General features: G+C 47.0%; 1 protein-coding gene across 1 annotated transcript in view; it reads right to left on the bottom strand.

Annotated features, from left to right (window-relative positions):
* Nucleotides 1-7,167, bottom strand: part of T265_10512 (hypothetical protein) — a gene marked incomplete at both ends in the record, with an annotated part of 38,350 nt that extends 31,183 nt beyond the window's left edge. Inside the window, 2 exons of the mRNA XM_009176900.1 lie at nucleotides 2,780-3,035; nucleotides 6,896-7,167. Coding sequence (XP_009175164.1) covers nucleotides 2,780-3,035; nucleotides 6,896-7,134 — 495 coding nt within the window. The remainder of the gene's footprint in view (nucleotides 1-2,779; nucleotides 3,036-6,895) is intronic.
* Between the last annotated feature and the right edge of the window lie 7,891 nt (nucleotides 7,168-15,058).

Genomic DNA, 15,058 nt, shown 5'->3' with positions numbered 1-15,058 from the left:
GACCGGAAGGTCCGTGGTTCGAACCCGACCTCCGCCACTCGACTTCCCCTGTCTAGGCTTGGGCACCCTGACAGTATCCCAGCCCTCGTGCTTCCTTCGGGTGGCATGGCAGCTAGGCACAGAAAGGGCGCTACAGCTGAACGTGGCGTAGGCGTGACATAAGCTTCTCTGTCAAGGGTCGAGTTTACAACGCTACGGTGCGCTCCATATTACTATATGGATCAGAAACCTGGTCGCTGCGCGCCGAGGACGTCAAAAGACTTTCAGTGTTTGACCATCGATGTCTTCGGAGCATTGCCCGAATCTGGTGGGAACACCGGATCAGTAATTCTGAAGTACGTCGAATGGTATTTGGGAGAAATAACTCACCCCCGATAGATGAACTGATCACACTGCACAGTTTGCGCTGGCTTGGCCGCGTGCTGCGTATGCCAGTCGACCGACTTCCTCGAAGGGCTCTTTTCGCCCAACCATGTGAAGGTTGGAAGAGAGCTAGAGGCGCTCAACCAATGACTTGGCAGCGAAGTATAAAAGCCATTACCAGGAAATCTCAGCTGCGCTCGTCATTGCCGCCTTCCTGGATGGGAACCCGGAGACAGGCCATATCAATGGTTGGAGGCATTGTCAGACATGGGCCAGTCGCGCCCTCAATGGCGCTCGTGCATTCAAGCTATTGCCTTCAATGCATAGCTCCTTTTCCAACCCCCTCACTACTTGACAGCCCACTGAGTGCTGGATTTATGCACCAACTTATCAGCTCCCGCCTGCAACGCGCAGCTACTTACCCCTCCCCCCCCAAACCATCGGTGAACGAAACTGCGGCAGCTACAACCACAGTACGACGAGTACGCGGTTATTACAGCTGACAGTGACGATGATGATGTTAATTACGCCTTGTAATGTCTCTGTTTGACGCGAGTTTATTGTGCTCCTACGTGCGTCGAACACACAGCAGTGTGATCAAAGTTATTTGAATACCTCAGTAGGATGAGCAGTCCTGGACACAGACTACCCGGCAGGAGCTGATTGCAACGTAGTCAATCTGCGTCAGTCGTCGGTTCCAAAAAAAGATTGTGAGCGACGAGTGAGACTTGCGTACGCGGTGACGGAAAACTGTGCTAAATAGCAGCAAACTATTCTTGGCATAAAAAAGGTAGCAACCGTTCCAAGTAACAATTGCACTGAGCGCCTAAAGAATGTAGGCCGCCTACGCTAATCAAGTCCAGATCCAGTTTGCCAAGCTGAGTATTCATGCCTCCGGTCTAAACCAAAATATTTGTACTGGATGTATTGTTTGAAACGTCCTGCAAGTACCGATCGAATTCGTCCTCTTCGACACTACACCCGAAGTTGTTTGGATTGTATGTGGCTACGACAGTAGTCATGGTGAATGAGTTTGTTGATGGTCACATTAGCGTTTCTCTGTCAGATCACGATCTAGCTTTTCCTAGACCATGCAGAGTTTGAAAAAAAGGATATGCGAGGCAGACGATCCTCAATCACATAAAGCAGATGACCAAACCAGTTCGATGTGTGGAGTGTCGTCAGCTCATCTACCGCTCATATGCGTACCCATCAGTCCCCCGAACAAGAATCACCCACGAGGAACCGTCCACCTAGACTTGGCTGAGGAGAGGCGGTCTCTGTTGAAGGGACACCCTGTGTCGATCGTATGAACGAATACTAATTTACGTTTCAAATTTTGATGCTAATCTGGTCACACACTGAGGCTGGTGCAGTAACATTGTAGAACATTGTAGAACATTATAGAACCCGCAATATAACGAGACCATCGTCATAGTTCATAGACACCGACATCACGAGGGAACCCTTAAAAAAACCGTCACCTTACAAACACTAATTGAAATCGCATCGAATTTATATGCGCCCCCGATTGTGGAGGGTCTGCCAAGTGGGTGGTACGTCTAAAAGCTGTTTAGATCCGTATTAAGTCTACAGATGTGCAGGGAACGTTGAACAGGTGATATGCATGGTGCGGCACCACTAAGCAATATTCCGGCTGAAGGTTCTAATGTGAGACCTTGGAGTCAAGGATGTGGGATTCCACGTGTTTCTGGAAACATCGGCCGTAAAAAAAACACGCTGTTAGCAGTATGGAGAGGAGAGTTGGAAATTGCTACCAATAGTTCGTCCTCCAATTGCGGTTCATCTGTACCGAAATACCGAAAAGCACTCTATACAACTGTTTTATCCTTGGAATATCATAACTAGTGCACATCTTACGAATCTCCAGGTAGATTCGAACCCGCAGCCTTCCGGCTAGTAGTTGGGAGGCTAAACAGTTGGTGGGGGCTGTGTGGGCGATCGAACAACATTCATACCGGTCTCGTATTGAATAAGTGGATGCTGATGCGCGCAGTCAGCTCTTAATTTTGATGGCGAGAAGGAAGTACATCCCACCAGTAAACCTTCAGTGGAGACATCGCAAGTTGTGGTAGCCGACCGTTATCAGTGGTGTTCATACTGTCAATTTCTATTCAGTCAATTTCTATTCTTGGGCTAAGTGCTCGAGGTGGATCTGGGTGGCAGCCGCCGAATGCCTGCTTTTGTCGATTTTCATCAGAGGGACCGTATGAATAACACACTGCTTCCAAACTGCGTTGGTGAATTCTTACAGGACATTGATGTAATACGTATCACAACAGAAAGCTTTACAAGTTGCAGGAAGTAGCCTAAAATCTATTAGACTCCTTCCATCAGGGTGGAGGGGTGGTAAACTGTGGTCAAGTTCACCTCCCATAAATAACTTCCTACTTACAACGTCTTGACGCCATTTGCCCCATGCTGTATCCAGTTGAACAACGCAGGACACGTCAGACAGTTGTTGGGTGTATACAAGCAAGCAAAACTCACACAAGCGCACGTAGGAATTCGAAGACTGAGTGGTACCACGGCCGCGTCCTCGAGATTGCCTGGATGCCATTGGCCTCTGCAACAAGGATGGTGAACGTCTGGAGAAGAAATGTTCCGATGGGATAGGACGATCAGCACGCTTTTCACCAGAATGCATTCGACTAGAAAGGAGGAAGATTTAGCGGTTCATGAGAGAGGGAAAACAGTGTGGCAGCAGTGATTAGCCATGATACCCAGCATCCGAAACAAGTACGTGAGTAATCCGTTCATCCACACTAGATACTCTTGACATAGTTGATGCACTAGAAGTGAACATAAACCGTTCCGCGTTCTACACTGCGCAGCGTAACAAAAGCATCAATGAGACATAGGCAAGCCAGGGGTCCTGTAGCGTTTACATCAAAATTATCAGCGAGCCTTGTATTCAACCAGCCTAGAAAGGTACATAAAAGTTACGAATCGAAAACGCGACAGCAGCGGTCTACATCAGGGGGCCGTGTATACGACTCAATGCAGAGCCAAAGATGGTTAAACTCGTTCCCACGACAAGTATGGTGAACCTAGTAAAACCACCCAGGTCGACATCTAAGATAAATTAGGATTAGCCTGCTAACCAGTGCCTCCAAGCTATGAGCCAAGAAGTTTCGGTTCCGAAATCGAATTCGAGTAGACTGGGCAAATAATAACTGGTGGAGGTTTGTGATTGATTCAAATGAAACTGTATCAATCGAGTCACGTAAAAAGGGTTCTCTTCAGAGCGGGATTATACGAACTTTCAACCACGGAAATGAACGTGGTTAGGCCGCACTACTTCACATGTGAGAATACACTACTCAGTGTCGAGTTATTTTTATGGAGACAAACAACATAATCACTCAGCTGGGAAACTTTTAGAGCTGATCGGGAAGTCACTTCGGGCTATTTTTCAAACTCTGCTGAAACAACAACATAATCAGCTGTTAGGTTTGTGAACAAACGTACAGCGGGTATAGCTGCTAAGTTTACCGGGGCACTCGGAGGTGGATAGAGCTGCATGCATCTGGGCGCGTCCACACGTTTTAACGCAGAAACAGTTAGAAAAGGGCTAGATGTCAAGTGATGACCAAGTGATCACAAACAAATGGTGACGAACAGGTTGGTTTTCCTATGGGAAAGTGCGCTTTCCACTTGGTCAAGTCGTGTCAGTACAGAAGAATCGAACATTCAAACAGATATTCACTAGCGACAAGAAATAGAACATAAGGTTGATGGAAACTCGAGGAGTGCGCCCACCTAATGAGCCCCAAGAAGGGCGAAACCGGTGGTGGGCTGTCCAAGGGTTTTCAGCAACCTGGTGAGTAGTTTCCCTTATGAAAATACACAGCGATGTCTCGAATATCATATCAACTGAAACATTAGCCGGCCTTTGTGTAGCACATTCAGTTGAAGAACATGAAAAAACGGGAGATTTACTTGAGTCTTCCGTAAAAACCAAACTGATTCGTATTTAGCGCAATCAGTCCAATTTGGGTTCAAGTAGAACATAAGGTTGATGGAAACTCGAGGAGTGCGCCCACCTAATGAGCCCCAAGAAGGGCGAAACCGGTGGTGGGCTGTCCAAGGGTTTTCAGCAACCTGGTGAGTAGTTTCCCTTATGAAAATACACAGCGATATCTCGAATATCATATCAACTGAAACATTAGCCGGCCTTTGTGTAGCACATTCAGTTGAAGAACATCAAAAAATGAAAGAATCGCTTAAGTCTCCCGTGAAAACCAAATTGATTTGCAAAAGAGTTTAGTGATCAGACCGATTTGAGTGCAAGTAGAACATGAGGTTGACGGAAACTCGAGGAGTGCACCCACCTGATGAGCCCCAAGAAGGGCGAACTGTCCAAGAGTTTTTAGCAACCTTGAGAGTAGTTTCTTTTACGAAGGTATTCACTAGATTTTTATTCTGAACAGGAATCAGAGAACAAAAGATAATTCATCCATTTCACTCGGTATCATGAGTTAAGAAGGTAGTTGAAAGTCAACCTGTGCACCGAGGAAGTCCTTTTGCTTGAGGTCGGACCAATTGTTGCTACATTCAGCAGATGTTTCATGGGTAATATGCACATACGAGCAACGATGTGCTCTAATGTCCCAAGGCCACCTTAGCCAATATCACGTCAGCCATGAAGTGACATGAAACCACTGAAGTAAGCAAGTTCGGCTGCAACACGTTCGTTCCTTAACACTTGAACGCAAACTGCTCGATCGAAAGTAGAGAAGAAAAACGGTCGTCAGCGCTTGAACTTCGTCAGATGAGTAGGAGGTTGCAAATTAAGCGCGAGGCACAGGTAGTCATGGTAACTAGTCACAACAAGACAGCACTGAAAAAACTATACGCACAGTAAGCAGTTGTTGCGCCTGTCCTAGCTGAACGAAATACAGAGACAGGCGAAAGCAGACTTCGGATAGCCCAACTACCGAACTGTCCAACTTCATTACGAAATGGACTAGTTAGATGAACACAGTTGGCCACAGTCATGACAAACGAATCGCATTGGTGTAGCAAAACGGAACCAAAGTCTGGCTCACGATGGAAGCCAAGTAGGAGTTTACCAGTGATGATGACAGTCCGATTTTGAATGAATTACGATTATTCAGTACGGCGTCTGGCTGGCAGATGCTACTCGCATCATCTCACTTATCTGGTGCAGTGCAGAAAGCTTAATACAAACCAACTTCGAAGAACCAGTCAGTACCAGTTGATGCGGTGGAAATCCGCGCAGATGGAGGATGAGCGGCACTAAATCTTGTCCAAGCGCTCAGTGACCACACTGTCAATCGGTCACACGTGACACAGCGCTAGAGTTCAACCTACAGCTCCAAAAGTCTCACGTTCGAATCATGATAAGGAATCACCGCAAAAACTACATACCTTACTTGTCTTCCACAATACCAGGTTTCGTTCAGTTCAGAAAGCCAGCTATAAACCACGTATCAAAAGTGCAATTCCAAGAGCCACATGAGCCTGAATAATAGGTCAATACAAACCCAGGACGTGGCTGAATACACTACACTTCTCCACATTTTGCTCAACAGCCATATCCATTGCCAGTTAAACAATCTGAATCGTTTGTCTCATCATAATAAACAAATAACCACAATCGCTCGTCCTTTTGGTGTCTAGCTGCCATGCCACCTGAACTAGGCACGAGGGCTGAGGTACTTCCAGGTTGCCCAAGTCTAGACAAGAGTGGTCGAGATGCTGAAGTAGGGTTCCAAACATGGACCTTCCGGTCCGTTAACCAATGAGCTATCCCGAGCTCAATATAGCTCTCCAATCACCGCGTCTCGTCCAATGCAATCATAATGGGTGGGATAAAACACGCGGACACACCACTTGAACACCTTTAGTTAAGGATCGGCAACCATATGCCAGACCACATACAGTATGGCCCCAAGCATCACATTTTAAGATTATACGGGCGAAGGTAGTACTTCACGGAGTGATTTGATACCGAAGTCATGTGATTCGTTATCACACCGGAAGCTGAGTAGCAGCTCGACGGTTTCAAAGTGTCCTTCATCAAATTTTGAACTAATTTGATATCTCAGTGATTAGAGCACAAATTTACTGGCCAGAAGGTCCGTGGTTCGAACCCGACCTCCGCAGTCCAGGCTTGGGCAACCTGACAGTATCCCATCCCTCGTGCTTCCTTCCGGTGGTATGGCAGATAGGCACCGAAAGGGTGTAATAGACAAACCAATATTATTTATTATCGACGTCACATTGGATTGATACCAGTCGACATATTCGGTATCGTTTTTCAAGATATTGTTAGCCAAAAAAGACGTAGGAACTCTATATAAAGATGTAACGAAATAGAACGGAGGTTTCTAGCTGAATCCACCCACCGTTATCCAACTGATACGGTCCAAACCATTGGACACGGTTCATAGCTGAACCATTTGATTTGACATAAAGCATGGACCAACTGCCACTACTGCTTGGTCTCTATTGATAATGGGGACAAACAAAACGAAGAACGTACCCGCGATTAGAACCACGAGGAGGGGAAAATGACGCTGGATCGCCATTCCGTATGGGTCGCTTGTTTGTGTCAAAACATTTTTGTTTTAACACAGATGGGGGTGGTCCCAAACAGGCATACTCATTTTTGAATGTAATACGTAGTTCTGGGTCATGTGGTCTACAGGAAACCACACGGGCTGTGTCAGGCGCATTCAAGAACCGACCACGGGGAAACCGGTATGTCGAATCAGCGTACATTCCACCACCGACTTCTGAAGAGGCGGGTTAGTGTGGCTGTAAGAAAAGCGCAAAAAAACTTGAACAACTATCCATTGTATATAGAAAACTGTCCAAAAGGCTTCAAATTTCCGAGACGGAAGTTGGAATTTACGACAGTTACTTTAAGAGGCTCTAGAGTGAAGGATAGGCGTTCGACTTTCCTTAACAGCGGCCACTCCTTGGGGTCATCACATGCCAAATTACGACTGGCGCGGAACGTCATTGTGGGTATTCAATCAGGAATAATCCTCGTTTCAGAAGAGCTTGATAAACAATCGGTAGTTTTTATTTGGGCAACGCTTCGCTCTTGACGCAAAAGCTTCATCAGGCCAAGTTAGCGGGTCATCAAATTGGCCAGGTTATAAGACAGACAGGGAACTAATCAGTAATTCGGTCCTCTTCAGATTATCACACTAGGTCAATTAACGGCTCTTGTCGGTTGATGTGGTTGTCAATATCTTGCTTGGTGGATTGGGGAAGTTTCAAATCAATTCTACTCAGGCTTGGTCCGCTAATCTTCCACTTCAGGGTGCTTCAACTGATGATTCACCTCGGGTGCCATTGGTAGATTTTTCTTGGTCTTTGTGGGATCGTGAGTGCTCCGACAATTTAGTTTGGGGGGGGGGTTGAGGTCAGTGCTATTCGGATGATGACTATTCTTCTTTCTGATAAGCGCACTCCAACACGTGTCAGCTCTACTGATCCAAAACCGTTCTTCGCATGCTTGCCAGTCCACGCCTTCTATTCTGTTAACACTGGGATGCTTAGCGATTCCTACCGCTTCGGCTATCACTCTCTGTGACCTCACCTCAAAACCTCAACATTTTCTAAGTCTATTTTGTGTCCCATGTCCAGTGCATGTTCCGCGATTGCCTAGTCTTTCAGTAACGCTTGATGTTCATCTGCTCTTCTAAAACGATGAATTCTCAATCGGCCCCAAACGGAAACAGTCCTTTTTTGAATAGACTACTGCAACTCGGTGAAGCACGGTTGGACAGGGATACCTATGAGTGATGGGAATGCAAGAAAATGAATTCCCCCCACAGAAGTTCAACTCTGGACCTCAAGACCATGAACTGAAATGTACTGTTTGTATAAACCTTTTAAGTGAATCCCAAACTTGCAAAAGCCAATATAAACATCAGAGTAACTAGTAGAAATGGCCTATAGAATAGCATCGGGGTGTAAATCGTAAAGCCAATCGCAATGCTCGGCACAAATGTAAACAAGGAAAAGACTTTCTGCCCTTCAGCTCCATTAGCCATGTAAGAGGTTGTCTTTGACGATCACTCACAGTGCACAGAAAGGTTTATCGGAATTCGCAGACGGCCCCCTACAGCCGTTTGGCTCTCAACTATCCTTGTTTCTTACAAGAGTGTCAGTCAAAACATGAGCTGGATAAATAACTTGATTCATACTCTAATGAAACAACTGACTCGTCTTTCACATTCCTCAAGGTACTTTGCAGCGAGAAGGCACGCGCCTAGTAGTTAAGTAGGACCGACCGACTGCAATTTATGTGTATATAGGGGGAGAAGATTAGACAGAATTCTTCAACAATCCTGTTTGTAGTTCGCCAAGTAGGGTCACCCAAGAGGCCAAATCGAATATCACCTTTTGGTCCGGTGGTTTGGATATCAAATCGACACAAAGTCAGTAGTTGAACCCAGCCCGGTGGATAAGGGCTGTGAACAGTGCTCGATGACGGAGTATTCGTAAAGTAAGCCGTGTTAAACATCGAACAGTGACTCCAACTGTATTCCATTAGATGGCCTCCCGGCAGTAATGAGACACTAGATCCATCCACACCATTTGTAATTCGCTGATTATGCAGGTGTAAATTTCAACAGGACGTTCTCCCGTAACAAAATCCACAAACAATCAGTGCCAAAGGTAAACTACGCACATAACAACCGGTCGTTCGAAGTGGAAAAACAAAGAGGATAGTAAGGCCTCGGATGCAAAACAATAGGAAGAACATAGCCCAAACAAGAGCAAAACCAGAACCTGGCACAAATAAAGCCCTGATAGGAAGACATGAAGTATGGGAAATGCTATGTTTTATACAACCCAGAGTCATATGAATAAAAGAACATCGAACAGTGACTCCAACTGTATTCCATTAGATGGCCTCCCGGCAGTAATGAGACACTAGATCCATCCACACCATTTGTAATTCGCTGATTATGCAGGTGTAAATTTCAACAGGACGTTCTCCCGTAACAAAATCCACAAACAATCAGTGCCAAAGGTGAACTACGCACATAACAACCGGTCGTTCGAAGTGGAAAAACAAAGAGGATAGTAAGGCCTCGGATGCAAAACAATAGGAAGAACATAGCCCAAACAAGAGCAAAACCAGAACCTGGCACAAATAAAGCCCTGATAGGAAGACATGAAGTATGGGAAATGCTATGTTTTATACAACCCAGAGTCATATGAATCGAATAAAAGATCAGAGACTTATGTGACGATCGGCTGCATATTAACAAATGTGCAGTCCAAAAGAGAGAGGAATCCATAACTACGACGACCCCGAAAGGACTGTTCAACAACCCGGTAAGATGGGAACACTCATAACACGCTACACCAGTTCACAGTAACGACTCCTGAAGAAGCAGATGAGTCTTCATCAAATGTGTCAGGTAACAGCTTAAAAAGGGATCCGAGCCCCTTACACCATTGTAGTCGATTACTTTAGCTGAAATCATCGCTGCCCCAAGGTTAGTTTTTTTTCAAACTGCGCTACATTGTCCAGCTCCTGATGGACTGCATTTGCCACGTTGTCACAGTTTAAAAAAGGATAAAAGAACCTAGCTTAATTGTACAAATATAAAGAGGTTTTCAATCACTTCCGAAGTAGATGAAAGCGTGGTGACTGAGACAGTAGATAGCCCAATGAAAAATATCAGCTTGTGAATAGATCGTCGAACGGGTTCCGAAGGGATCACTCATCACTCTCACCACCAATCTGATGTAAGTCCGCTTATCCAAAATGATATTTCAACGAATCCTTTCCCAAAGTTGTCACCTAATCACGATGGTCGGGCTTCAGTGCTGCAATGATCCTCCAGCTTTTCTTGGCTGGAACTCAGTTCCTAAAGGCCAACCATGCGTCCAACCATGCCAAGAAGGCCAACAGGGAGCAGTCGGACAAAAAACAGTCCCCGTACTGCAAATAATCGTATTACGAGGCGGTCTGGAGGTAAAGTCGCACTGTCCTTTGCGATAGAAGTGTAAAGGCGGCAAGGCGTTTCCCCCAGGCGACCAGCATGTTCATTTTTGTGGAAGCAGTGATATTGCCTTCCCCCGAGAAAGGACGGGTCAGAAAAAGCCGGCATTAAAAACCTCACGCTCCGACTACCCAACGGTTGACCGTGACCGCCGGCGCATTAGTCAACACGGTCGAAGTACTTTTAAAACCAGAGACCAGTGTTACTCAAAAGGCACTTGCTGTGCGCAGCTGCACCAGGAGTGAGAGGGTAATGCCCTACTCCCGGTGGCCTCGGGCCAGACCGACTAAGTGGGCCGGAATATTGAGTCACCGGGAAGTGTCCCCCGAGAAAACGCTAACAACCGCTGTCTCGCGGTTCAGACTCTCAAGTCAGAGGCTAGGGACAGGGTCCCCGAGCAAAACCTCACAACCTCCCACCGCATTGTGAGCCACACTTTTGGGGTACCTCAACTAAACCCCCTTCCTCGGCATAAGCAGCCGGAAGGTATCATTCGCCTTTCGGTGCCTAGTTGCCATGCCACCCGAAAAAGGCATGAGGGCCGTGATACTGCCAGGTTGCCCAAGCCTGGATAGGTGAAGTCGACAGACAGAGGTCGGGTTCGAACCGCGGACCATCCGGTCAGTAAATTCGCGCTCTAACCACTTGAGCCATCTCGTACCGAAGTCGAGAGACAGAAGCCGGATTCGAATCACAGACCTTCCGGTGAGAAAATTCGCGCTCTACCCACTTGATCCATCTCTACTTTGCAGCTCCCCGCTCTCTGGCCTTCTCTCTCCCCACCCGCCGGACAATACAATGCCACCAACAAACCTAACGAGCCTCGTGCCTAAAACGCCCCTAAGAAAAATAAACCAAATTAGTCACTAAATTACATTACAGCCTCTAATGTCCGTACTCTATGTCAAATTAAGTAAAGGGCATCCCTTACTGAAACCTTGCTTTCCCTATCTGTCGAAGTATGTTGTATCCAATTCGACTGTGCACCTCAAACCACTTAGGATATTTTACATTTCATTCTTCCGGTATCCAGGGGTCCTGACACAATGGACCGTGGTATCTACAATGTGGAAATTGCATCCAGCACAAAAGCTGAAAGCGCCTTACTGGACTGGATCTAAGCAAACAGTCGGGTTTGTGCTGTGCGGTTGCTGGCTCAATTTAGGTCAATGCAGGTCGATGCGGTAAGTGGTGTTTATTTGCCATATCGGCGTACGCCCTGACAGATTGCACTTCTGAGACTGAGAAGGACGGTTTTAGCAAGAGTTGTCGCGATTGCCTCAATCAGAAAGACGGATATAGTAATGCTGCCGGGGTGATATGAATGCCCAAGTCGGAAGAATAAGTCCGGAAGAAGTGTGAGTGGTAGATATGTAGTTGATGCTTAGCGTACGGATCATGGGAGAGCGACTGCCTTCATTGTGTGCAGATCATCATCGGTTCCTGGCCTGTAAAAACTCAACACATCACGTTACTTGGAAGTCGCCAACGGCAAGACAGTCATGGACTCAGTTGAATCACGTGGCAATCAGTTACCGACGGAGTGCCGATGAAAGGTGGTCATCCCCTCTGGTGTATGCAGCTTGACTCTGATCACGCAACTGTGCGGGCCTGACTACCATTACACCTGCTAAACCAGAGCAGTTCCATTAAAGTCCGACAAGTCTCAGTAGCTGAAGGGTATCGAGCTGATCTGACTAGAAAGCTACCGGAAGAATGATGAAGGTTGCTTGGAGGCTGAAATTAAATGGGTTAAAGAAACGATGCTCTCAGCTTTCAGAACTGTTTGTCCCAGCCATCCGACTCAACTAAATGAACACTGGATATCGTCGCGATCAGCGGATCTTTCTGCGATCAGAAAGGCCATACCAGCGACTAGAGACTGTGATACCGCACGCAGATCCCTTGAACCCCAGATAATCAGGAGCTTGAAGAGCGACAGAGAACGCTAGTGGGTTTCGGAGGCCGATAACATGGAAAAGGCTTTCGCTGCAGGCAACAGCCGCGACCCATTTTAGCTGATTTGATCAACCGGTCCAAAAGCAAGCCGTGTCAGTGAAAAAAATATGCGAAAACGAGGGACCAGCAATTCACTCCCTCAGTAGTTGTCTTGAGAGGAGGCTGAGCACTTTAAAGAACATTTCAGCTGGTCTCCTTCAACGTAACTACTAGAAGAACCCAGCGGGTCTGAATGGAGCAGGGTGAGATATCAATCTTCAAGCATGACGATGCACCTGACGTGGATAGTCTATACCCCGCGCTCTTCGTAGAGAGTGGCGAGGTCCTGGTGAACAGCCTAACATCCACACTGCAGAAGATTTGAAACAAAAACAGAACAAAAGCCGAATGGAGATCCTCGACCAGCGTCCCAGTTTTCATAACATGGCGTAGGAACGTCACGCGAAAAACAACAGCCTGATTTCCGTCGCATCTAAGGTGCTCTTTAGCAGTACTTCGTGTAGGTTGATCGATTATCTGGAGAGACAGATTGGTGAGAATCAGGCTAGATTTCACCCTGGCCAATCATCCATCGCCCATATCTTTACCTAGAGACATTCTTGAACAGCGCCACTCTTTCAAACATCCCTCATTGATCGTGATTCTTCATATGAAGTTTGCTTTCGACGCTGTCGACCGAAACTTTGGCAGTGTCTCGCGATCAGAAGTGTCCCTTCCAAATTTATATCCTTTATGAGGATACTGTATTCGAACTCCTGTGGACAGTTACGAATATACGGCAAACTTTTGCCTGAGTTTACCACGCCCAGTGTAACACAAGGTTGTCGTCTGTCACTTTCCAACCTCAACCTTGGCTTGTTCGCTGAGCTGGGTAATTTGATAGCAGAAGTTTCATCACCAATCGAGGTGACATCACCAGTGCGTTATTGGAGAGCGTAGTGGTGCGTACCTGTGGGTTAGTGGTTGTGCCAACTATGCTGTCTGATCTACCAACATTTTTCTCTATAGAAAACTTCTACCTTGTTATTGATGTGCTGCTTGGGATTTCTCTACCTGCCTCCGAAACCTCGGGAGTCGAAATGCTTCCGGGACGTTTCCTCAAAGACATTGAGTATGCGGACTATATTGCTCTGCTTGGTTCAGATCCTTCAAAAATGCAAGCCATTTTAAATAACTCTGCCGCACGGTTTGGCATGCGCTTCACATTCGCAAAGTGTAAAGCGCTGCTAGAAATCTGGGTTTGATCGAACCCAAACCTCATGCTTGCAGGCGAGCCAATCGATGTGGTACACAAATTTGTTTACCTGGGCAGCTGTATGAGTTCCGGTGGACTAGCTGCGGATGGGACTATTTATCCAATCAGAAAAGGCAGGGCAGCTTTCGCCAACCTCCAACACCGCGCCGACGTGACGTGGGTTTGTCTGTCAAAGGCAGAGATTATAATGCAACGTTGCGATCCATGCTGCTCTACAGATCAGAGACATCGCCCGCCGCGCAAAAGATAAACGAAAGATGTCAGTGTTTGGACATCGGTGTCTGCGAGGTATTGGTCGGGTCTGGTAGGAACATCGGATTATTAATGCTACGGTATGCCACATGATCCTAGGAAGAAGCGACTCACCCACGATCGATGAATTACTCACGCTTCATGGGTTACGCTAGCTGGAACATGTACTACGGATGCCAGAAGACTATCTGGATCGCAGAGGTCTTTTCGCCCGGCCCTGTGCTGAGCGGAAGCGACCACTAACCAGTGAAATTGGTCGGATCGACAACTGCCACTTTTCTGGATGAGGAACCAGGGGTTCAGCTCAGCGATGGTTAATGACACTCACAGAAATGGCCCAATCGCGCAGTCAGTTGCGCTCATGTATCAAAGCTATCGCCTTCATTGCATAGCTGAAGGCGATTACTCCTCAAGTAACCAAACATTTCATCGCATCCAAGGCTTGGTCTCCCACACTGTCCCACTTTACGGCCATCGAAACTGAAGAACTTAGTATGTTGTGCCAATGGAACAAGGCTTTATCATCATCATCACTGTCAGCTGTAATAACCGCGTACTTGTCGTACAGTGGTTGTAGCTGCCGCAGTTTCGTTCACCGATGATTCGGGGAGATGGGGTAGATTGCTGCGCATTGGAGGCGGGAGCTGATAAGTTAGTGCGTAAATACAGCGCTGTAGGTGGACTGTTAAGTGGGGGAATGGGAAGGGAGTTATGCATTGAAGGCAATAGCTTGAATGCACGAGCGCCATTGAGGGCGCGACTGGCCCATGTCTGACAATGCCTCCAACCATTGATATGGCCTGTCTCCGGGTTCCCATCCAGGAAGGCGGCAATGACGAGCGCAGCTGAGATTTCCTGGTAATGGCTTTTATACTTCGCTGCCAAGTCATTGGTTGAGCGCCTCTAGCTCTCTTCCAACCTTCACATGGTTGGGCGAAAAGAGCCCTTCGAGGAAGTCGGTCGACTGGCATACGCAGCACGCGGCCAAGCCAGCGCAAACTGTGCAGTGTGATCAGTTCATCTATCGGGGGTGAGTTATTTCTCCCAAATACCATTCGACGTACTTCAGAATTACTGATCCGGTGTTCCCACCAGATTCGGGCAATGCTCCGAAGACATCGATGGTCAAACACTGAAAGTCTTTTGACGTCCTCGGCGCGCAGCGACCAGGTTTCTGATCCATATAGTAATATGGAGCGCACCG

Source organism: Opisthorchis viverrini (assembly GCF_000715545.1).
Source record: "Opisthorchis viverrini unplaced genomic scaffold opera_v5_376, whole genome shotgun sequence".
In the NCBI taxonomy this organism is placed as follows: domain Eukaryota; kingdom Metazoa; phylum Platyhelminthes; class Trematoda; order Opisthorchiida; family Opisthorchiidae; genus Opisthorchis; species Opisthorchis viverrini.
Note: the sequence above shows the minus strand (reverse complement) of the source record. Positions and strands in the feature narration are given on the sequence as shown.